Raw genomic sequence first — 26107 nt, 5'->3', positions numbered from 1 at the left:
AGCTAATTAAAATCTTGCTCCACATACTATGTATGACTATGCTAAACCCTCTTTAACAGGAACTGAATCAAGTATAGTTAGACCTGCTATTGCTGCGAATAATTTTGAATTAAAACCTGACACTATTCAGATGATACAGCAGTTTGTTCAGTTTGATGGTTTGCAGGATGAAGATCCCAACACTCACTTAGCAAATTTCCTGGAATTTTGCGACACATTCAAAATTAATGGCGTTTCTGATGATGCCATTCGTCTTCGTTTATTTCCTTTTTCACTGAGAAACAAAGCTAAACAGTGGTTGAACTCGTTACCACGAGGGTCTATCACTACTTGGGAACAAATGACCGAGAAATTTTTACTAAAATATTTTTCGCCGGCTAAAATGGCTAAGTTGCATAATGATATCTCTTCTTTTGTGCAGATAGACTTAGAAACACGTTACGATGCATGGGAGAGATACAAGGATTTATTGAGAAGGTGCCCTCACCATGGGTTACCGCTATGGCTGCAAGTTCAAACCTTCTACAATGGTGTGAACTCCTCGACAAGACAGATGATTGATGCTGCCGCTGGCGGAACTATCAACAATAAAACACCAGAAGATGCCTATGAATTCATAGAGGAGATGTCACTGAACAACTATTAATGGCAAGTTATAAAGACTAAGCCAACAAAAATAGCCGACGTTTATAACGTCGATTCAGTCACCATGCTCTCTAATCAGGTAGAACTTCTCAATAAAAAGATTGATAATTTTCTTGGTTCTATGCAGGTACATCCAGCAATGAGGTGTGACTCAAACGAAGGAGGTGTGAATACAAAATACCAACCCTTCAATCTTACAATTGAAGAAGAGCAAGTCAACTATATGGGTAACAATAACTTCCGATCTCAAATAACCCATACAGTAATACTTATAATGCAGGTTGGAGGAACCACCCAAATTTCTCTTGGGGTGATCAAGGGAATCAAAAGCCACAAAATCCTCAAGGTTTTCAAAGGGAAACCAAACCTTGAAGAGATGCTTTCTAAATTCATCTCGGTGTCGGAAACCTGTTTCTAAAATACCGAGACAGCACTTAAGAATCAACAAGCATCGATCCAAGGACTCAAACTCAAATAGGCCAGCTATCCAAACTAATCTCTGAACTACCACAAGGTAGCCTACCAAGTAATACTGAACCTAATCTGAGGGAACACCTCAATGCAATTAGCACTCAAGATAAGGAAGGATTCATTACACCCGAGCTAGAAATACAGTAAGACAACGCGATGAACAAAGGACGAGAAGAGGTAAACAATAATGATCCTAAATAGGTAAGTGCAACTTATGAACCTCGTGTGCCATATCCTAAAGTAATGACGAAAGATAGAACAGAGGAACAATTAAGTAAGTTTGTCAAACTCTTGAAGAAATTACATATTAACTTACCCTTTATTGAAGTTCTGTCGCAGATGCCCAACTCAGCAAAATTCTTAAAGGAACTTCTGGCTAATAAAAAAAAGTTAGGTGCTACATCGCATTTGGAACTCAATGCAGTCTGCTCAACTATTCTAAAGAATAAGCTACCTAACATATTGCAAGATCCAGGGAGTTTTACAATTCCCTGTTTAATTGGTAGTTTATTTGTGAATAATGCTTTAGCTGATTTAGGGGCAAGTATAAATGTTATTCCCTACAAAATGTTTAAACGACTAGGTCTCGGTAAACCCAAACAGACTAGGATGAGCATTCAATTGGCTGACAAAACAGTTAGATTTCCCGAGGGGATTATTGAAGACATTCTCGTTAAGATTGATAAATTTATTTACCCAGTAGACTTTGTCGTCTTAGACATGGATGAGGACAACGAGGTACCTTTAATTTTAGGACAACCCTTTTTAGCAACTACCAGGACCATTATTAATGTAGGCACAGGGGAGCTAACACTTCGTGCAGGTGACGACGCAGTAACACTCCAAGCACGCGACTTAGTCAAAAACCTTAAGACCCAGGATAATGCTATAAAACCTATCGATTATAAAAATAATATTCAATCATCGTTGCAGGAACCTTTTCGAACCAAGATAAAAGAGATAGTGCGCTACTATCATGAAGAGAACAAAGACATCCATGAAAAACGAAGGCTACGGATAGAGGAGTTAGATGAATGGTGAGCACACAAACCGATAACACGTGATAAACCGAAACTATGCCAAAACAAGCTCGATACCTCTCCTAATCAACTTAAGGTTGGTGATACAATCTTACTAGATGTCGTTGATCCTCACATTGTCACTACCATGCCAAATGAGGAAATCCTTCTTACGATACTCAATATTTTTCCATTCGGTATGGTCGAGGTGAGTCATCCCAAGTTCGGCATTTTTAAGGTAAACAACACCCGTTTAAAAATTTATTTTAAAATTGACAGCAGGAATGAGGAGTATGAACTCCTCGAACCACCATGATCATTCAACGGAGAGGTAAGTCGAGCTTAGACTATAAATAAGCGCTTCTCGGGAGGCAACCCGAGTACTAACCATTTTTAATTATTTTTAAATTTTAAACATTTAGGTCACTAACAGAGTATTTGAAGCACAGGTTCCCAGCACCACACGGTCTATAACACAGTACGATACGGCCGTGCAAAAACAGGGTAAATGCTTTCCCCATAACACGGGCTGCGATAAAACGCCACAGCCGTGCGACATGGCCGTGGTCTAATCTGCCAAATAAACATGAGCGTTAGACACTCTCGTGCTAGAACCTGTGGCCAAACATTGCCAGAATGAAACGGGGGTGCGAAAATCTACACGACCGTGGGATAAGCGAACCACGCTAGACACGGCTGTGCGACACGATCACATAGCAACACGACCTATACACACAGGCGTGCGATAAAACCGTGTAGCAATATCTTCATTTGTGACAAACACGATCGAGTCACATAACATACGAGCGTGTGCTCCTGCCGTGGCACTTGAAAAACTAGAATAATTATCTTATTTTATATTTCTTTTATTTTTAAGATTCATTCATTTTTAAGATTCATTTGTTTTCCTTAAAAAAAAACAGCTTACCTTTAGAGTCCAGCTTGCCATCCAAAGTATCTCCAATCCAAGGATATCATCCGTTAATCATACAGGAAGTTTCACTTCTCCCCCTATCTTATTTTTATACTCTAATATCCATCTTTGTACATTGAGGGCAATGTACATCTTAAGTGTGGGGGGCTATTTATTTCATTATCAGAAAATTTGAAAAGCTCTCATATCATATTTAGGATAAATTCTGATTGATTTATGATTTTGATTGATATATCTCGAATTAAAACATAGGCATTTATGCATTGATTGTTTAAACTTTAAGACATTAGAGAATCAAGCATGATAAGTTGATTTTTAAGAAATTAAATTATAGGTTGTTTCCCAAGTCTAGGTATTACTTTGAATTAGAATTCACGAGTCTAAACATCAAAAAGCCATAATTTTTGTGAGATTTTTGAGCCTTTTGAGCATCTATTCATCCTTTCATGCTCACTTTTATTATTGCTTTGAGTACGTCAGTATTGAACTGTCATTCTAGAACTTGCTTGATTATACATGTCGAGACTACACCATTTGATTTGATATATCAAAATAATTAAGGCACCTAGGATTAACCCACTCATGCCATGAAAACCTACCTCCACGATTAACCCCTAGTAAACCCCCTTGAGCCCAACAAACCAATTCTTGTATTACCCTTAATATTAACATTTAACCCATTATTGTTGAAATCCCCTAAATTAATCCCTATTTTTGTCGAGATTTGAGTTGAATGGATTGCCTAGCTATGTTTTGTTCTTGATATTTAGTCTATATTATTTAACTTGTTTTAAAAAAAAAAAACACAACTATGTATGCATATCTGTAATTTCATATTCTAAAAGAAGCTCTATTGTACGCAAGTGAAGATTAACTCTTTTTCTAGTTACGCAACTTTTCAATTCAATCTCGATTCTAGCCCTTTCTTTCAGCTTGTGACCACACCCCCTAACCAAGCCTCATTACAACCCTCTAAAGACCTTTTGATTGATGTATCATCTTAAAATTAAAATGGTGGAGATTTGATTTTCATGCAAGCCTATGGTAATGACTTTCCATTATTGGCTATTGAGTGCTTCCTTTATTGTCCTTAAAACACCTCGAGTGATTTGAGTGAATCTTTAGTGAGGATGTAAAACTCTGTGATATTCTAAATTAAAGGTAATTACTTAGATGAGGGAAGACACTTATATTTTCGGGATAAAATGCTCAACTTGGAATGATTGAAACTTTTATGTTCTTTTAGTTAAATTCTCAATGTATGATTACCTATGGATTAATTTGAGATATTATTGATAGAAATTATAAGTTGAGAAGGATTTATTCTGATTATGAGTTGAGAATTTTGCTTGAGGAAAAGCAAATGCTTAAGTGTGGGGGTATTTGATAAACCGTAAATTATACATATTTTTACCCCATATTTAATGTATTTTATGGATGATTTTCCATTAGAATTGGTGAATTCGATACTCCTAATTCTTTAATTTCATGTTTTATACTTAGGAGAGCATAAGAGAACGAAAGGAACGAGAAACGGGCCAAAAACGGAGAAAATGGGCCAAAGTATGAAATTAACACGGCCTAGGCCTCCTCACATAGGTAGACCACACGGCCGTGTCAATCTGGCAGAATTGGAGCACGACTCACACGGGTATAGCACATAGCCGTGTCATTCTAACAGGCTCGAACACGGCCTCAAGTAATTGAACATGGGCGTGTCACACGGGCGTGTCCCTGCTAAGCCCAAGTTGAGTCCAATTCGAAAAAGGCTAATTTTGAGGGTTTCTAGGCATTCAAAAGCCTATAAATACACATTAGAGGAAGAGAAAAGGGGAGACGGAGAAGAGGGGTAAGGAATTACCCTAAGGAAGCTGATTGATCCATCTCAGAAGCCGAATTCATCATCAAGACTAAAGATCTCTCCTCAATTCCTCTTTAGGAGTTTTGGGTTTTCTTTATGTTTTGTATTCTTTATTCTTCTGTGATGTTTTCTTATTTAGTTATGAACTAAATTCCCCAAATACCTAAGGGGAATGAAACCTAAGACAACCCTTGTTATTATTTTCTGAATCGTATGATAAATATTTAACTTATTCTTAATTATGTGTTCTTAATTCTTGTTTTGATATCCCAGGATACTAATTCAAGACACGCTCTTAGTCAGAGGAGGAATAGACCCCGTCTAAGAGTACATCAACCATAATTAAGCGGAGTTTATTGCGCGCCTAGAAATAGGGTGACAAGATTTTGCCGGATTAGGGTGAAACCTAATAAGGGGATCCATAAATCAAGTTAATGCAACCTTAGAGTGTTAATTAGAGAAAAGTCTCGGTTATTCAATCTAGGGATTAGACGTTATTAGTCTTGAATAGGGATAATAACATAACTTAAGGGTCTCTACGGAACAAGTTGAATGAATAAATCATCCGATTCGAAGCCAGAATAACAAGTCTAGGTGGATTTTTCCTCAGGTATAGTCTCAAGTCAATTAATTTTCCCAAAAGCAATTCCCCAATTCTTTTCTCTATGAGTTCTTAGTTTAATTAGTTAGTTAATTAAAACAAACCCTTTTATTCTTAGGCTAGATAATAAAAAGATAGTTATTACTAGTACTTTTGGTTCCCTTAGGTACGATATCCCGGTCTTCCCATTACTATACTATTGTTCAATAGGTGCGTTTGCCTTTTCGTCATGATAATAGTTAGTCTAGGTTTGATTTTCATAAATATTTATTACTTGTTACGAATCACTGCGATCAATAGTCCACACCAATCTACTAAAACTAACAATATGACTTTGTAGAAATTGAGCTTCAAAGAAGTTCACAAGCCATGTTTCAGAAAAGATAGAGGACACATTCATGAAGAACGAAGGCTACGGATAGAGGAGCTAGACGAATGGCGAGTACACAAACTGAGAACACATGATAAACCAAAACTACGTCAAAACAAGGCCTATACCTCTCCGAATCTTACTAGATGCCGCAGATCCTCACATTGTTACAACCACACCGAATGAGGAAATCCCTCTTACGGTACTCAGTATTTTTCCATTCGGTACGGTGGAGGTAAGTCACCCCAAGTTCGGAACTTTTGAGGTAAACAACATTCAATTAAAACCCTATTTTGATAAGATTGATAGCAAGAATGAGGAGTATAAACTCCTCGAACCACCCTGACCATTCAGTAGAGAGGTAAGTCGAGCTTAGACTATAAATAAGCACTTCTCGGGAGGCAACCCGAGCACTAACATATTTTGAATTCTTTATTTTTAATTTCTCACACTTTGAATTATTAACTTTATCTTTGAATTACAAAGTTTTTCAGCACACACGGCCAGACACAGGGGCGTGCCTAAAGTCGTGGCCAAATAGGGGAAGAGACACGGCCGTGCGAAATGGCCGTGTAGAAGCAGGGCATGATTTCCCCAAAACAATAGATGCGATAAATCCCCATAGTCGTGCGACATGGCCGTGGGTGAACTTGATAGGTAGACACGGGCGTGAGAATGGAAAAATACGGGCGTGTTAGAGGCAAGGCTCGATTCTGTTTCTTTGACACGGGCATGAGACACGCCCGTGCTGTTAAGCCGTGGACAACAATAGACGAGTGTGGTACCCTAACACACGGGCGTAGGATAAGCGAACAAAGCAAGACACGGCCGTGCGATACGATCACGTAGTGACACGGCCCCGACACACGGGCGTGCGATAAGACCGTGTGGCGACATCTTAATTCGCGACAAACACGACTAAGCCACGGCGCACACGGGCGTGTGCCCCCGCCGTGCCACTTTAAGAATTAGAATAATTATCTTATCTTATTTTTCTTTTATTAAGTTTTTAAGACTCAATCATTTTTTAGATTCATTTGTTTTCCTTTTCAAAAAAACGGCTTACCTTCAGAGTCAAGCTTGCCATCCAGATTTATCTCCAATACTCGATCTCGCCAATCAGGGATATCATCCGTTCTTAATACAGAAAGTTTCACGCCTCCCCCTAACTTATTTTTGTACTCTAATATCTATCTTTGTACATTGAGGGCAATGTACATCTTAAGTGTGGGGGTATTTATTAATGATTGCCTTGTTCTCTTGAAAAGCTCTCATATCATATTTAGGATATATTTTGATTGGTTTATGATTTTGATTGATATATCTTGAATTAAAACATAGGGATTTATGCGTTGATTGTTTAAACTTTAAGTCATTAAAGAATCAAGCATGATAAGTTGATTTTTAAGAATTCAAAATTATAGGTTGTTTTCCCTAAGTCTAGGTATTACTTTGAATTGGAATTCACGAGTCTAAACATCAAAAAGCCATAATTTTGTGAGATTTTTGAGCCTTTTGAGCATCTATTCATCCTTTCATGCTCACTTTTATTATTGCTTTGAGTGCGTCAGTATTGAACTGTTATTCTAGAACTTGCTTGATTATGCATGTCGAGACCACACCATTTGATTTGATATATCAAAATGATTAAGGCACTTAAGATTAACCCACTCATGCCATGAAAACCTACCTCTACGATTAACCCCTAGTAAACCCCCTTGAGCCCAACAAACCAATTCTTGTATTACCCTTAATATTAACATTTAACCCATTATTGTTGAAATCCCCTAAATTAATCCCTATTTTTGTCGAGATTTGAGTTGAATGGATTGCCTAGCTATGTTTTGTTCTTGATATTTAGTCTATATTATTTAACTTGTTCTTAAAAAAAAACACAACTATGTATGCATATCTGTAATTTCATATTCTAAAAGAAGCTCTATTGTACGCAAGTGAAGATTAACTCTTTTCTTAGTTACGCAACTTTTCAATTCAATCTCGATTCTAGCCCTTTCTTTCAGCTTGTGACCACACCCCCTAACCAAGCCTCATTACAACCCTCTAAAGACCTTTTGATTGATGTATCATCTTAAAATTAAAGCGGTGGAGATTTGATTTTCATGCAAGCCTATGGTAATGACTTTCCATTATTGACTATTGAGTGCTTCCTTTATTGTCCTTAAAACACCTCGAGTGATTTGAGTGAATCTTTAGTGAGGATGTAAAACTCTGTGATATTCTAAATTAAAGGTAATTACTTAGATGAGGGAAGACACTTATATTTTCGGGATAAAATGCTCAACTTGGAATGATTGAAACTTTTATGTTCTTTTAGTTAAATTCTCAATGTATGATTACCTATGGATTAATTTGAGATATTATTGATAGAAATTATAAGTTGAGAAGGATTTATTCTGATTATGAGTTGAGAATTTTGCTTGAGGACAAGCAAATGCTTAAGTGTGGGGGTATTTGATAAACCGTAAATTATACATATTTTTACCCCATATTTAATGCATTTTATGGATGATTTTCCATTAGAATTGGTGAATTCGATACTTCTAATTCTTTAATTTCATGTTTTATACTTAGGAGAGCATAGGAGAACGAAAGGAACGAGAAACGGGCCAAAAACGGAGAAAATGGGCCAAAGTACGAAATCAACACGGCCTAGACCTCCTCACACAGGTAGACCACACGGCCGTGCCATTCTAACAGGCTCAAACACGGCCTAAAGTAATCGCATACGGGCGTGTCCCTGCCGAGCCCAAGTTAAGTCCAATTCGAAAAAGGCCACTTCTGAGGGCTTCTAGGCATTCCAAAGCCTATAAATACACCCTAGAAGAGGAGAAAAAGTGAGACGGGGAAGTGGGGTAAGGAATTACCCTAAGGAAGCTGATTGATCCATCTCAGAAGCCGGATTCATCAAGACTGAAGATCTCTCCTCAATTCCCCTTCAGGAGTTTTGAGTTTTCTTTATATTTTGTATTATTTATTCTTCAGTGATGTTTTCTTATTTAGTTATAAACTAAATCCCTTAAATACCTAAGGGGAATGAAACCTAAGACGAATCTTGTTATTATTTTCTGAATCATATTATAAATATTTAACTTGTTCTTAATTATGTGTTCTTAATTCTTGTTTTTATATCCCAGGAACTGATTCAAGACACGCTCTTATTCAGAGAAGGAATAGACCATGTCTAAGAGTACATTTTCCATAATTAAGTGGAGTTGATTGTGCGCCTAGAAATAGGGTGACAAAATTTTACCGGATTAGGGTGAAACCTAATAAGGGGATCCATAGATCGAGTTAATGCAACCCTAGAGTGTTAATTAGAGAAAAGTCTCGATTATTCAATCTAGGAATTGGACGTTATTAGTCTTGAATAGGGATAATAACATAACTTAAGGATCTCTACGGAACAAGTTGAATGAATAAATTGTCCGGTTCGAAGCCAGAATAACTAGTAAAGTCTAGGTGGATTTTTCTTTAGGTATTGTCTCAAGTCAATCGATTTTCCCAAAAGCAATTCCCCAATTCTTTTCTCTGTGCTTTCTTAGCTTAAATAATTAGTTAATTAAAACAAACCCTTTTATTCTTAGGCTAAATAATAAAAAGATAGTTATTACTAGCACTTTTGGTTCCCTTGAGTACGATATCCCGGTCTTGCCGTTACTATACTGTTGTTCGATACGTGCGCTTGCCTTTTCATCATGATAATAGTTAGTCTAGGTTTGATCTTCATTATAAATATTTATTACTTGTTACGAATCACGCGATCAAAAATCATTCATAAAATGTGTTAAGAAATGGGTATAAATATGTATAAATTACGGTTTATCAAATACCCCCACACTTAAGCATTTGCTTGCCCTCAAGCAAAACCCTCAACTTACAATCAAAATAAATTCTTCTTAACTTATAATTCCAATTAATAATATCTTAAAATAATTCATAACTAATCATACATTGAAAATTCGACTAAAAGAACATCAGAGTTTCAAACATTCCAAGTCGAGCATTTTATCACGAAAACATATGCGTCTCCCCTCAGCTAAGTAGTTACCTTTGATTCAAAATATCACAGGGTTTCACATCCTCACTAAAGATTCAATCAAATCACTCGAGGCGTTTAAGGACAATAAATGAAGCACTCAATAGTCAGTAATGAAAAGTCATTACCGTAGGCTTACATGAAAATCAAATCTCCACCACTATAAATTAAGATGAAACATCAATCAAAAGGTCTTTAGAGGGATGTAACGTGGCTTTGGTTAGATGGTGTGGTCACAAGCTAAAAGAAAGGGTTAGAATCGAGATTGAATTAAAAAATTGCCTAACTAGAAAAATGACTAGTCATCAGTTCCGTACAACAGAGCTTTTTCCCAAAATATGGAATTTAACTCCTCTAGCTCAAAAGACCACTACTACTAATATGTATACATGTATTTTTTTTAAGAACAAGTCAAATGCGAAATAGAATAAAACATAGCTAAGCAACTATTCCAGCTCAAATCTTGATAAAAAATAGAAATCAAATTAATTTAGGGGATTTCAACAATAATGAGTTATGGGTTAATATTGAGGGTAAATCAATAAATGGGTTGTTAGGATCAAGGGAGTTCACTAAGGGTTAATTGTGAAGGTAGGCTTTTATGGAGTGAGTGGGTTGCACCTAAGTGTCTTAATCATTTTGACATATCAAATCAAATAGTGCGGTCTTGACATGCATAATTAAGCAAGTTCTAGAATAACAATTCAATACTGACGCACTCATAATGAAAGTGAGCATAAAAGAAATAATAGATGCTCTAAAGGCTCAAGATCTCACAAAAATTATGGCCTTTTGATGTTTAAACCTGTGAATTCCAACTCAAGATAATACTTAAACTTGGGGAAACAACCTAAAAGTTTTTTTTTTCAAAAATCAACTTATCATGCTTGATTCCCTAATGTCTTAAAGTTTAAACCATCAATGCATGAATGCCTATGTTTTAATTCAACATATATCAATAAACATTATAAACTAATCGGAATTCATTCTAATAATGGCATGAGAAGATCACATGGGAATAAGATAAAATTCATGGATTTTTCTGATATAGATGTAAGTAACCCCCCCCACACTTAAGATGTACATTACCCTCAATGTACAAAGGTAGATATATTTAAGAATATAAATTTATAATCATAAGATATGGGGAGAAGTGAAACTTCCTGAGTGATGAATGAATTTCTTGGACTGGAGTTTTGGAGAGTAATCGGTGTGAGAGTGGAGGAGGATACTCCGGTGGTGGTAGAGGTTCATTAGTCCATAAGTCCTGCGCCATTGGAGGTTTTAGTTCCTGTTTGATGATGAGCTTTGGAGCTCTTTATGAATGTGTTAAAAACAAAAACTCTTTAGGAAATATAATGAAGCATAATTACTCGTAATGAAATAGCCGAAAATAAAAATTGTAAAAACTCAAGATAAAATAGTATTAACAGGAAATAAAAAGTAATTTCAAAATATAAAGATAAAGCTAAGATAGATTATACGTGTTTATAGAGAAATTGGAGCACACGGCCGTGGGGCACGCCCGTGTTCCCCAATTTTTGCCCGTGTGATTCGCGAATTCTAAATTTGAGCGCGTTTGACATTTAGCCCAGGCCTGTGTTCCTTGGGCATGTGGGTGCACATGACTGTGTTGCATGGCCGTGTCTATCTTCATTCGCTTCTCCCATGCCTGTGTATAAAGGTCCGAGCCCGTGTTGTTTTGGCAGGTTCGCCCACAATTGCTTGGTACGGATGTGTCGCACGCCCGTGCTAATTTCATAGGTTTGGCCACAGTTTTAAGGCACGGGCGTGTTGCACGCCCGTATTGTTTTGGCAGGTTCACCCACGGCCATGTCGCATGGTCGTGGCGATTTATCGTAGCCCGTGTTAGGAAAAATTTTTGCCCTGTTTCCACACGGTCCTAAGCACGCCCGTGTGCTTGGCCGTGTCTGTGTGGTAAACCTGTATTCAAGAGCTCCGTTAGTAAGTTAGGTGTTAAACACTAAAATTTTAAGATGTTAATACAGTTAGAGCTCAGGTTGCCTCCCAAGAAGCGCTTATTTATAGTCTAAGCTTGACTTACCTCTCCATTGAATGGTCATAGTGGTTCGAAGAGTTTATACTCCTCATTCCTGCTATCAATCTCATCAAAATAAGGTTTTAAACGGGTGTTGTTTACCTTAAAAGTGCCGAACTTAAGATGACTTACCTTGATTGTACCGAATGGGAAAATGCTAAGTACCGTAAGAGGGATTTCTTCATTTGGTTTGGTAATGACAATGTGAGGATCTACGGTATCTAATAAAACTTTATCTCTAACCTTAAGTTGATTTGGAAAGGTATTGAGCTCGTTCTGGCGTAGTTTTGGTTTTTCGTGTGTTCTCGATTTATGTGTCCGCCATTCATCTAGCTCTTCGATTTGTAGCCTTCGTTCTTCGTGAATAGGTCCCCTACTATTGCTTGAAAATGGCTCATGCACTTCCTTCAAACTCATTTCCTGCAAAGTAGGTTGCACCATATTGTCAGTTTTAGTAAAATGGTTTAGACAATCACATTCAATTTTCGATGTGTTGCCGGAATTGCGAGCTTGAAGGGAGATTGTTTCGTCTCCCACACGAAGTGTGAGCTCACCTATGCCAACATCAATAATCGTTTTAGCAGTTGCTAAAAAGGGCCTTCCTAAAATCAAAGGAGTGTTGCTATCCTCATCTATGTCTAGAACAACGAAGTCAACAGGAAATATAGATTTATCGATTTTAACTAGCACATCTTCAATAATACCCCTAGGAAATCTTATAGTTTTATCTGCTAATTAAATGCTCATCCTAGCCTGTTTGGGCTTCCCAAGACCTAGTTGTTTAAACAATTTGTAGGGCATAACATTGATACTAGCCCCTAGATCAGCCAACGCATTATTAACATCTAAACTACCAATTAAACAAGGAATCGTAAAACTTCTTAGATCTTTTAGTTTGTTGGGAAGCTTATTCTAAAGAATGGCTGAGCAAGTCGCGTTCAGCTCCACATGCGACCTTTCATCTAACTTTCATTTATTTTCTAGAAGCTCCTTCAAAAATTTGACTGCGTTTGGCATATGTGAAAGTGCTTCAATAAACGGTAAGTTAATATGTAGTTTCTTTAAAAGTTTAAGTAATTTACCAAATTGTTTATTTGAACGGTCTTTCCTTGTCACATTGGGGTATCGCACATGAGGTTTATATTCTAAACTTACCAATTTTTGTTCGTTTTGGCCTACCTCATTCTTACCTTCGCTTACCACTGGTTCTGGCCTTGGTTTTGCCACTAACCTTTCCTCATCTTGAATGGCGATTGTATTGAGTTGCTCCATTGGGTTAGATTCAGTGTTGCTTGGTAGGCTACCTTATGGTCGTTCAGAAATCAATTTGGCAAGTTGTCCAATCTGAGTTTCGAGCCCTTGGATCAATCCTTGTTGATTCTTAAATGCTGTCTTGTATTCTGAAAATGAGTCTCTGACACCAAGATGAATTTGGTTAGCATCTTCTCAAGGTTCGGCTTTTTCTCCTGCTAGTATGGTGGTTGCTGAAAGCCTGGAGGTGGTCTCTAATTTCCTTGGCCTCTCTATGAGAAATTTGGGTAGTTTCTCCAACCTGCATTGTAAGTGTTACTATAAGGATTATTTTGAGATCAAGGATTATTACCCATGTAATTTAACTACTCGTTCTCTATGTTGTGGCCATATAGTTGGTACTCTGAATTGCTCGATCCTCCGCTTGCTTCGCATTGCATTACTGGTTGAACCTGTGTAGAACCAAGTAAACCATCAATCTTTTTATTTAGAAGTTCTACCTGATTTGAGAGCATGGTGACCGAATCGACGTTATAAACACCGACTGTTTTCGTTGGCTTTGTCCTCATGACTTGCCACTGATAGTTATTCAGTGGCATCTCCTCTATAAATTCATAAGCATCTTCAGGTGTTTTATTATTGATGGTTCCGCCAGCAGCTGGGTCAACCATTTGTCGAGTCGAAAGATTTAGGTCATTATGAAAGGTTTGAACCTGTAACTAGAGTGGTAACCAATGGTGAGGGCATCGTCTCAAGAGATCCTTGTATCTCTCCCATGCATTGTAGAGTATCTCTAAATCTATCTATACAAAAGAAAAGATATCATTACGTAATTTAACCATTTTAGCCGGCGAAAAGTATTTTAATAAAAACTTTTCGCTCATTTGTTCCCAAATAGTAATTGACCCTTGTGGTAACGAGTTCAACCACTGTTTAGCCTTGTTCCTCAACGAAAAAGGGAATAACTGAAGGCGAATGACATCATAAAAAACACCATTAATTTTAAATGTATCACATAGTTCTAAAAAGTTTGCCAAGTGAGCATTGGGATCTTCGTCCTGCAAACCATCAAACTGAACAAATTACTGTATCATTTGAATTGTGTTAGGTTTTAGTTCAAAATTATTTACAGCTACAGAAGGTCTAATTATACTCGATTCAGTTACTGTTAAAGTAGGTTTAGCATAATCATACATAGTACGTGGAGCGGGATTTTGATTTACTGATTAACCGTAATCATAGGAGGTATCAGGTTTCCTGATTTTCAGCCATCTCCGCAGTTGTGGCTTGAATATCGTCCTCTTGCTCTTCTTCTGTGTATCTTAAGCTTTGCTTTATTTCTCTTTGGTTTCTGCGAACTGTGCGATCGATCTCACTATTAAAATGTAATGGTCCTGACGGGTTTCTTCTAGTCATAAACTATAAGATCCTGCCAGAAAAAGGGAAAAAAATTAGTAATAAAAATTAGAATAAAATTTAAATTGCAGTAAAAGTAAATGGCTAAATTAATAAAAATCGAGTATTCCTAATAACTTAGTTCCCCGTTAACGGCGCCAAAAACTTGATACGCGTGATATTCGTGACAGGTTTAAATATTTATAATAATTCATTCTTGAAATTAACTATTATCACGATGAAGGCAAGTGTACCTATGAACAGTAGTATAGCTTTAGCAAGACCGGATTGTCAAACCCAAAGGAAATAAAAGTACTAGTAATGACTGTCTTTTTATTATCTAGCCTAAGAATAATGGGTTTTGTTTTAACTAACTAATTAACTAAACTAAGAATTCACAGAAAATAGAATTTGTGAATTACTTTTGGAAAAACAATTGAATTAAGACAATACCTAAGGAAAAATCTACCTACACTTCACTTGCTATTTGACTCTGAATCGGACGATTTATTTATTTGACTTGATCCATAAAAATCCCTAAGTTATATTATTATCTCTCTTGAGACTAACAACGTCTAACCCTAGGTTGAATAATTGAAATCTCTTTCTAATTAACTCCCTAGGGTTGCATTAACTCGATTTATGGATCCCCTTATTGGGTTTCACTCTAATTGGGTAAAATCTTGTCACCCTATCTTTAGGCGCGCAATCAACCCCGCTTAATTATGACAAATGTACTCTTAGACAAGGTCTATTCCTCCTCTGAATAAGAGCTTAACTTGAATCAATATCCTAGAATATCAAAACAAGAATGAAGAACACATAATTAAGAACAAGTCAAATATTTATCATACAATTCAGATAATAATAACAAGATCTATCTTAGGTTTCATTCCCCTTAAGTATTTAAGGGTTTTAGTTCATAACTAAAAAGATAAACATCTCAGAAGAATAATGAATACAAAACATAAAAAAAAAACCCAAAACTCCTAAAGGGAAATTGAGGGGAGATTTTTAGTCTTGATGGTGAATCCAGCTTCTGAGATGGATCAATCGGCTTTCCTGGAGCAGTTCCCTGTTTCTTACTCTGTGTGTCCCCTTTTTCACCTCCTTTAGGGTGTATTTATAGGCTTTCGAATTCCTAAGAACCCTCAAAATTAGCTTTTTCCGAATTGGACTTAACTTGGGCTCGACAGGGACACACCCGTGTGCGATTACTTCAGGTCGTGGTCAAGCCTGTTAAATAGGCACGGGCGTGTGGTCCACCCGTGTGAATCGTGCTTCGATTCTGTCAAATTGACATGGCCATGTGGTCTGCCCGTGTGAGGAAGTCCAGGCCATGTTGATTTCGTACATTGGCTCATTTTCTCTGTTTTTGGCCCGTTTCTCGTTCTTTACACTCTCCTATGCTCACCTAAGTATAAAACATGAAATTAAGGCATTAGGAGCATCGAATTCACCAAATCTAAGGAAAAATCATCCATAAAATGTGTTAAGCAAGGGGTATAAATATGTATAAATTACAGTTTATCAATGTTATTAAGTCAGACAGAATACAATCAAATAATCTTACACCCAGAACACTCAAACAGATGTGTATGAATGCAGTTAAGTAATAAAAACCCACCCATCCAGCCAACACACCTCTCCGTCCTCCAATCACACCCCGAAAGAGTTGTATAAGCTCATCCAATCAAACACACCACATAGAACCTCAAAAAGCCTATCCAACCCTACACACCATGTATGTGGGCTAAGCCACTTAGATAATAATACGCAGCAAAGCTGGCGTATCTATAGTATAGTGCATTGCGGTAAACTACTATACAGACATGTTGTAGTTAAACTGCTATATCAGATAATAGTACGTAGCAAAACTGACGTACATGAAGTACAGTGCGGTAAACCGCTATATCGATAAATTACAGTTAAACTGCCAGATCAGATCAGAATCAGTCTTCCTTCTCCTTACAACCAACCCAAAAATTACTTTATGCAAGTGATTGTATGCTTACAACCTCACAGAAACAATGAACACATTGACAGACAGTTTGCCAAAAATAGGCATGCAAAACACCCAGCTAACCGGTTTCAGAATCAAACTTCTCGCATAACAGTTACAAACAACACATAAGTCGAAGCCCAAATTAGAGTCTTAACTACCCTCACTAAAGCCTAGCCAAAGGTCGGAACACACAGACACATTTTTGGATAAAAACATACACAAAACTAAAAATTAGTGACTTAGGACCACACGACCGTGTGGAAATGCCTAGGCCGTGTAGAGGATCAATATACATGTGTGGGAGGAGGCACACGACCGTGTGGATGGGGCACACACCTGTATGAGCCAGGGACATGGCCATGTGAACAGGTCAGGTAACTCTCTATCTATTTGGCGTAAAATAGAATATAGGCCAGACACGACTATGTGTCCAATACACACGCTCGTGTGGGATCCCTAAATCCCCAAATTAGCTACATGGTCGTGTGACACCAAATTACTAAATCCTTAATTTCCAAACACACGCCCTTGTGCCCAGGGGATACTGCCATTTGACAATTGAATAATTTCCCCAAATCAGCCACACGGCCGTGTGGCACCTAATCCTGCCTGGAAACCTTAATTCCTAATTCTACACGGTTGTGTGAACAGGCACACACCCATGTGGCCACCCATGTGGTCATAAAACCACATCAGAATAGGCCAAAATCTCCATTTTAGCCGTCAAATTAGTCTCCAACCTTTGCAATAACAAAAATATATTGGAATACACAGTATTCCCCATACTTTTTTAACAACTAAATACCCAAAATCAATGGTTTAGGTCACACTCAAGAAATTCCGAAACAACAACTCACAAATAAATTAGATAACATTCGAATCCCACACCTGATTCGCAATCAATGACGTCTAGACACTGACTCAATGACAAAAGAGTGAAGCTTTCCGAACTCCGCAAGTAAAATCGTTTCCAAATAGAATAAAAAGTAAAAAAAGAGAAAAAATAAAAGAAAAAACCAAGGAGAGGGAGAGGAGAACGTGAAAAGAAAGGTAGTAACCAACTTAAAAAAACTAAAAACAATAAAACTAATAATTATTTTTAAACTTAAAACAAGTCTACTATTTAACAAAATAAAAATATTTCTCCAAAATGCACGCACAAAGGTTCAAACACGTAACCTAGAGATACACTAACACACAACTAACCATCAGACCAACAGGCCCATTATGTCACTTAAACACGCAACTAAACACAATAGCATATAACCTACTCACTGACCTTAACCACAAAGCTTAAACTTCTTACCCCAAAATTCGATGTGTTATAGTAGCTCTAAAATGGCTAAGTCCTTATAGGTTGAAGCTCTTAAAACGATTGTGCATTTATTGAACTGAGTTTCAACCAATGTTGTCCCAAAAACACCTTTTAAGTTGTTCAAAGGTTGGAAACTGATTTTACGACATATACGAGCATTGGGATGTCCCTTTGAAATAAGATTTTATAATCCACAAGAAATGAAACTAGACCCAAGGACTATTAGTGGGTATTTCATCAGGTATGTTGAAAGGTCCAAAGGATACATATTCTATTGTCCATTTCATAACATTAGAAATGTGGAATCGAGAAATGTAAAATTTCTTGAGAATGACTCAATCAGTGGGAGTGATCTATCTCAGGACACGATTCCTATATGTTAGCCTTCCATTTCAGGTGAGATTAGTTATCATACATAGCACCTTTTAAACTTAACCAGGTGTTGAACAACCAATCAATGAAATCCACAAGTTACTAAAAACACTCCAATAGATCAAGTTGTTCAAGAAAATTCAAAAAATTATTGAACAATTAGTTGAATAACAAAATCACAAGAAAATGTTGGTTCAACATTGAAAAGATCTACTAAAGACAAGAAATCAACAATTTCTAGTGACTATATTGTGTATTTGCAAGAGTCTAACTATAATATCGGAGCTAAAGATGATCCTGAGTCATTTTCACAAGTAATGGGTTGTAAAGAATTAGAATTGTGGTATAATGCTATGAAAGAATAGATGAATACCATGAAAAGTAACGATGTTTGGGATCTTGTGTCGTTGCTTGAAAGGGTAAAAATAATTGGATGTAAATGGGCCTTCAAAACAAAAAGAGACTCAATAGGCAACATAGAAAGATATAAAGTTAGACTCGTTGCGAAATGATTCACTCAGCAAGAAGAATCGATTATACTGAAACTTTAAGTCTTGTATCTAAGGAAGATTCCTTGCACTTTGTTTTAACATTAGTAGGTCATTTTGACCTTGAGTTGCAACAAATAAATGTGAAAATCGCCTTTCTCAATGATGACCTAGAGGAAGAGGTATACATGAAACAACCTAAAGGATTCTCCTCTAGTGATGGTGAACACTTGGTATGCAAGCCAAAAAAGTCCATATATGGATTGAAACAAGCCTCCCGATAATGGTATTTAAAATTCCATGAAGTTATCTCTTTGTTTGGTTTTGTGAAAAATATCATGGATCAAGGCATAGACCAAAAGGTCAATGGGAGTAAAATATGTTTCCTTATTCTATATGTGGACGATATTTTACTTGCAACAAATGATAGGGGTATGCTACATGAGGTCAAACAATTTTTTTCTAAAAATTTTGATATAAAATATATGGGTAATACATCTTATGTCATTGCCATTAAGATTCATTGTGATAGACATCGCGATATCTCAGGTCTATCTCAAAAAGCCTATATCAACAAAGTTTTAGAAAGATTTTGGATGAAAGATTGTTCACTAAGTGTTAGTCCTATCATGAAGGGTGATAAGTTCAATTTGAACCAGTATCCGAAGAATGAATTTGAAAGGGGGCAAATAAAAAACATTCCATATGCTTTTGTTGTTGAAAGCATGATGTATGCTCAAGTTTGCACAATACCTAACATTGCATTTGCAATTAGAATGTTAGGAAGATACCAGAGTAATCTAGGTATTGACCACTGGAGAGTTGCAAAGAAAGTTTTGAGATATCTTAAAAGGATAAAGGACTACATAATTATGTACAAATGATCAGGCAATTTGGAGGTGATTGGCTACTCAGATTCAGACTTTGTCGACTATGTTAATTCACATAAATCAACATCAGGTTACATATTTATGTTTTCTGACAGAGTTATATCTTGAAGGAGCGTCAAGTAAACCTTAATTGCTACTTCCACTATGAAGGTTGAGTTCGTTTTATGTTTTGAGGCTACCTCATATGGAATATGATTGAAGAGTCTCATTTCTGCGCTTAGACTTGTGGATTCGATTTCTAGGTCATTGATGATATATTGTGACAATTCAGCTATTGTCTTTATGATTAAGAGCAACAAAAGTGGAAGTTGAAGTAAACATATCGACATTAAGTATCTAGCCATAAGGGAATGTGTTAAAGAGAAGAAAGTGATCATTGAGCACCTTAACACTGAGCAGATGTTAGCTGATCCTTTGATTAAAGGCATGTTACCACACAAATTTAAGGATTATGTTGTCACTATGAGACTTGTTCCCACGTTGTAAATTTTCATTATAAAAACGATTATAAAGAAACTCTGTTAATTTTGATGTTTCTATATTTTTTGTGTTGGGTTTATTTATTAAAAAATTTGGGCTAAAGCGTTGAGACATAATATATTGTGATTCATGAAAGGTACTACTTAAAATTTAAGAGAAAATATCACCGTGATTCGTGTAATATGTTTCGACTTTAAGTATTCATGGGAGAATGTTAGAATTGGTTCGTGGAAAAACCTCCCACTTTCCCACGTTTCGTGGGGTCACTCTCACATGCCCACATTACTTTCACACCTTTTTATGTATGATAGTGGGATGTGTAGTTAGTGATTTTTTTATTGGGAATCACCACTATAAATACCAATTAGCATAAGGTCCCTAAGCATTGAAAAATTTAAATAAAAAAAATATTTCATCTAGTGAAGTTTTCGAATGCTTAGAAAATTTTGGTGGTTTTCAATTTTTCCTACAACTAAATTCGACGATGTCATCAGTGATTCGATATGCTTGACAGTAGCATTAAAACATTTAATTTAAATAATGACTAGAAATATTATATTCGATCTTTTCTATTACTCTATATTATAAATCCTTGTTCATGACAACATTATTTTCATAACTTATCTTTAATCAATTAAGTATATAACTCTAAAATCATATCTCATTATTTAGAAACAATATATTATCTTAACAAGATTATATCTTTATTTTGAATAATTCTTATCCATCTAATTCAAGTCTAGACATATCCTTAACTTTTCCAAAACTTTGGACAATTGAACCATTCATTTTTTTATCTTAAATTAAATCTTCTATCAATTATATTCATACTGAATTCAAACCCAAGTTTAAATCTTACACCTCATCATTGTTACCCATTTCTCCAAATTTGAATCAGTCAACCATGGGAATGAGCAAGTACATAGTAATAGCGCACCATTTTGGAAGTACTTAGACAATCTATTATTTTCAATCAATTATGATGAATTTAAATAAATTCCTTTATGTTTAACAATTTTATTCCATTCTCGATGGAAAGAAAAGAAAAAACAAAAGGAATTATTTTGTTTTATCCATATTTTCTAATCCTTAACAAATTAATTCTATCATTTTCTTTTAAATGAAAAAGGGTTTATTCTCATAAGGAAAAAAGTTTGTAAGTCTTTGATAATTCACCAAGAAAAATCTTATATTCTGATATAACAGAAGGTGCTTTTACCCTTTTAATTTAATGTAATCTAATTGTTTCTTTTTCTTCACCAAAAAAAAAAAGAAAAAGAAAAAGAGTTTATTCTGTTTTCATTTTCTTGTAAACAAATTGATTAAATTACCATTATCCCTAATTGAAACACGTTCCAACAAAAACAAAACCCAAATTTATGTCTGTACTTTGCCAGTTTAACAATAAAATTGTTACAACATTTACCATTCAACTCTATATCAGCTAAAATATGCCACCCATTTATTCCACAGCATTATACTTGTCAGAATTTAATTGGCTCAAAACCTTGCAAAAATCATCTACTCCTAATTAAAGCCGTGTAAAGAATAGTAATATTATAATAATACATGGAGCTGTAAACTTCATTATTTTTCTACAAGAAAAAGCTAGGAAAAAGCAAACAAATACTTCTTTATACCATGCTTTTCAAAGCAACTTTCCCTTATTTATTTATTCCCAACTGATAAATACCCTTTGCAAAACCTTCACTGGGAAAAGAGAAAGAAAAAAAAAAAAAAAAGAGAAGACAATTCTCAGTCACCAGTAAACATGTCGGATTCCGATGGGGGATGTTGTCGATGTTGTTGTAGCTTCATCTTCACTTTGGGTCTAACAGCACTTTTCATGTGGCTAAGTCTACGTACTTCCAACCCTAAATGTTCTGTTGAAAATTTTTACTTACCTTCTCTAGATACAACCTTAAAGAACCCAAATGATACTACCTTAAACCTGACCTTAAAGCTAGAAAACACCAACAAAGATAAAGGGATTAAGTATGATGCTGTGAAAGTCACAGTTTCTGATTCTCAAAACAGAAATCATGTTGTAGCTAATGTTTCGGTGCCGGATTTTTACCAGGGTCACAAAAAGAAGGCTAAAAAGATTGGTACAGGGATAGCTAACTCGACGGTGGCTTCGCAGGTGGCTTCCATCAACGGGAAGAGGGTTTTCTGGGTGGATTTGTCGACTTCAGTGAAATTTAAGATCATGTTTTGGTATACAAAGAGGCATAAGATTAGGGTAGGAGCAAATGTGACGGTCAACGCTACCGGTGTTAAGGATGAACGTAAAGGGATCAAGCTTAAATCCATGGCGCCAAGGATGGGAAGTTTTTGTGTGGTGATGGGATCTTTGCTGAATTTCTTGGTCTTCAGTTTGCTTAATTTTTAGTGAGTTGAGTTTTTTTGGGGGCAAGGGTGGGGGGGTTGTTTCTACTTTTAATGTCTTTTTAGCATCCTTTTTAAATAATTAGTACTGCAGCAGGGAAAAAAAAATCTTGATGTATTGATTTGTGAAAAAATTTGGTTAGGGAAAAGAAATGTGATTCTTTAATTTCACGAACATTATTAGGTTTTGTTGTTCTGTTGTTTCCAGTTAGTGTTCTTGGCAATGGAAGTTCATTAATTTAGCAGTAGACTTAAAGATTTGATTTTTACCGAGTCTTTTTTCCGTACAATGAGTGGTTTAGATCTGCCGAAGTTTCCAGTTAAGTGTTCTTGGCAATGGAAGTTCATTAATTTAGCAGTAGACTTAAAGATTTGATTTTTACCGAGTCTTTTTTCCGTACAATGAGTGGTTTAGATCTGCCGAATTAAAGATATTTTGATGCTGTGTTTCCACTACACCCACTTGAATTAAAAGTTTTCAGTGGAAAAAAAAAAACCAGGGAATTGATTGGAAATTAGAAACTGATTTTCTCATGTAGTTTAGTAAATCATCCTTTGAAAACGCGTTATCAACTACGAAGCAGGAAATTTCTTAGTATCCAAATTATTTTGAGGATGAAACTTCCCAAAGTTTTTGGTTAAAATGTGAAGGTTCCCAGAAAATTTACCTAGCTTGAATGAGTGTTTTTTTTTTTTTTTTTTTGATATAGAGGAGTTTTAAAGGACCTAGCAAAGGACAGGTTGACTAGACTATAAACCAGGGGAATCCAATGCTGCCTGGTCTTTTCAAATATAATTCTCATCAGACCCTGTTTTTGTTTTTCCAGGCAGGGTCTTTGATAATGTAAATTTTAACATGTTTACAAGCTTGATGGGATTAATTAATCTGCTGAAAATGAAGCAAAGGTTATTAACCAAGTTTAGTGTTACTGCATAAGCAAAAAAGAATAGACCCAAAAATGGATTAAAACAAGATTTAATTCACTTCCTCAATTCTAATTGAAAAATACAAGGAAAAATAGAGCTATAGAAACATCTGTATTTCAATTACATCTCATCAGCTGGGTTGGGTTAAAATTATATCAATGCAAAATTTTAGGTTAATTTTTTAGATTTGGTCCAAAAAAAGAATCTAAAATTTTATCTAGTTCAACTCTGATAAAAAAAGGCTAAACTCAAGCCTAGTTTGCTCATATTAAAAAAAATTTATATTGTTTTTTATATAAAAATAATTTTAAATATATAATATTGTACTTAAATAACACTAAGATTGTTGTAATAGCAAGCAAATGCCTAAAAAATAGTACTAAAATAAGAGTTAACAACAAAATAGTAATAATATAATAACAAAATGGTAGCAATTGGTAGTAAACAACAACAAAACAACAATAAACAATAGTGAAAAGATTTAGGCTAATTCGAGTCGGATTAAAAAATCTTATTCAAGGTCGGACTCATTTAAAAAATAGATATTATTTTTTATTCAAGCCTATTTTCCGAATCTATAATTTTATTTTAATCTTTTCAATTTTCAAAATAATCTTTAACGAATTATAATTGGATCGCAAGCAACGAGGATTTGACATTTGATATATCATAATTTGCATAACATGGATTAGATGAAATGATATTAGTGTGGCTGCGGGTACCATATCCAATGTACTAGATCATATAATTTAATTATAGTATGGTTGTCATATTGATATTAATTGTACCAGTCCGTATACGATTTTGGTATGAAATAGTATAGGTTTTGTTTTCAGCAAAATATTGATTGCATATTATATTACTTTTAATTTTATTATTTTTATAATTATATTTAAAAATAAAGTATAATTATTAAATTGAGTTATTAAATCTAATTACTCATTATATTTAATTTGTAACATATTTTCCTGAGTTTTATGATTTTAAATACTTAATTATGAGATTTTTACTTATATTTCAATTTGAGGGAAAATAAATACTTTGCTTAAGGTGCGGCGCGTGTTATCAAATGGGCAATTTTTTCTTTAAGATAAATTGAGAAATAAGAAATAAGCGCAACAAATTTCAAAAATATAATAAAAAAAAGAAATAAGCTCAACATAATGATGTATTTATTCCATATAATTTTTCCATTTTTAGTTTTTCTAACCCACCTATATTTTTATCAGAATATTTTTTTGAGTAAAAGTTTAAAAGTTAAAATACACACTAAATTTCTATGCACTTTGCATATGTGGAATATATTCTTCCTACTTTTAATTTTATGAATATTGTCATTTAATTTTTATATTTGAAAATTTAAGTCTAGATATTATCACCATTAAAATTCTTGATTAAATTCTTTGGTATAACATTTTGAAAATTAAATATTTCTATTAAAATAAATTATTTCATAAATCATAAATTAAATTCACAACCATCGGCGTTGACATGTCTGGTGATACAAGTGTGACACCCTTACGATACCTCAAGTCGGTTCAGCTACTACCCGTTCGTCCGAGACAATGATGACTCGACCAGTCTGATCTAGTCATTGGTTGGACTGTCGGCCCAATTTCACATACCAAGCTCGATACGACTAATTTTTGAATCTTCGTCTCGAATTTGGACTTCCTAGGCCCAATTCACGATTTCAGGTCCAAATTTCTAATTCAATTACCCATTGAGCCAATTGTCTAACTCGAAAATTAACTTCTAAAAATTTACTTGATCAAAATTAATTTTTCCAAAAATCACTTAGATTTTCCAAATTAAATTTTTAAGAAAATTCTTTAATCAAATTCTCTAGTTGAACAATTCTTACGACCACCTAATTTAATTTCACATTGAATAAATTAACTCAATTAAATTATTCCCAAGGTCGAAGAATTTTCTTCTGATTCAAATACAGTCCGATCAAGCTTTTGTTGAGTTAGTGGAGGGACCGATCGAACAAATACAATTAGGCTCTAGTGATTGCAATTATGTCTAGAAGCATCACCCCGATAATTCACAATTACTTAATCATAGAGTTAGTCCACAAGAAGTACCATGATTGAAAACTCCTTATTGTATACTCTTGACGAAAGCAATTAATCCAACTATTTTGTCCAATGACCTCATAATGTGTGTGTTACCCTCATATGATATCCTTAATTCCTTTGAGTTAAATCCGTTCACTCAATGCAATATTATTTGATCTCATTTTCACATTTGTGTCTTGTTAATGATTAATATGGTCACTGTCAACAAATGACTGTGAGAAATTGCTCGTTCGAGAACAAGCAACTTGTGACCACGTTCCATATTTATCAATCCACGCAATGTTAATCAGAGGATATCGTTAACTCTTTAATTGAGCTATAAATTCCATTGTTGCTAGTAAAGTCATGTCGTACACAAGTCATGTACCCAACATACCGACTATTGGCTCAATCACCTTAAGAGCATAAGCCTTCACTTATATCAAAGCACATGAGTTACATACACATGATCAGTGACTAACTTAGGATTTAGGTAAATCACATCATGAACGTCAC

General features: G+C 35.3%; 1 protein-coding gene and 2 non-coding genes across 3 annotated transcripts; 2 read left to right on the top strand and 1 right to left on the bottom strand.

Annotated features, from left to right (window-relative positions):
• Positions 1-389: 389 nt before the first annotated feature.
• LOC128282092 (small nucleolar RNA R71) lies at positions 390-495 on the bottom strand. The gene has a single exon (XR_008272368.1). It is a non-coding gene; the product is annotated as a small nucleolar RNA R71 (small nucleolar RNA).
• Positions 496-13997: 13502 nt separating this feature from the next.
• LOC128282174 (small nucleolar RNA R71) lies at positions 13998-14104 on the top strand. The gene has a single exon (XR_008272407.1). It is a non-coding gene; the product is annotated as a small nucleolar RNA R71 (small nucleolar RNA).
• A 7682-nt stretch (positions 14105-21786) lies between these two features.
• Positions 21787-22631, top strand: LOC108464765 (protein NDR1-like). Its single transcript, XM_017765041.2, has one exon. It carries the CDS (start codon positions 21985-21987, stop codon positions 22603-22605), a length of 621 nt encoding a protein of 206 aa, XP_017620530.2. The 5' UTR covers positions 21787-21984; the 3' UTR covers positions 22606-22631.
• The last annotated feature ends 3476 nt before the right edge of the window (positions 22632-26107 follow it).

The sequence above is a fragment of the Gossypium arboreum genome, chromosome 1 (assembly GCF_025698485.1).
Source record: "Gossypium arboreum isolate Shixiya-1 chromosome 1, ASM2569848v2, whole genome shotgun sequence".
NCBI classification, from domain to species: Eukaryota; Viridiplantae; Streptophyta; class Magnoliopsida; order Malvales; family Malvaceae; genus Gossypium; species Gossypium arboreum.
The sequence above is the reverse complement of the archived record's forward strand: the minus strand, read 5'-3'. Positions and strand labels throughout refer to the sequence as shown.

Excerpts from the sequence above, each read along its gene's own strand:
- LOC108464765 (XM_017765041.2), top strand. The coding sequence starts at position 21,985 with ATGTCGGATTCCGATGGGGGATGTTGTCGATGTTGTTGTAGCTTCATC.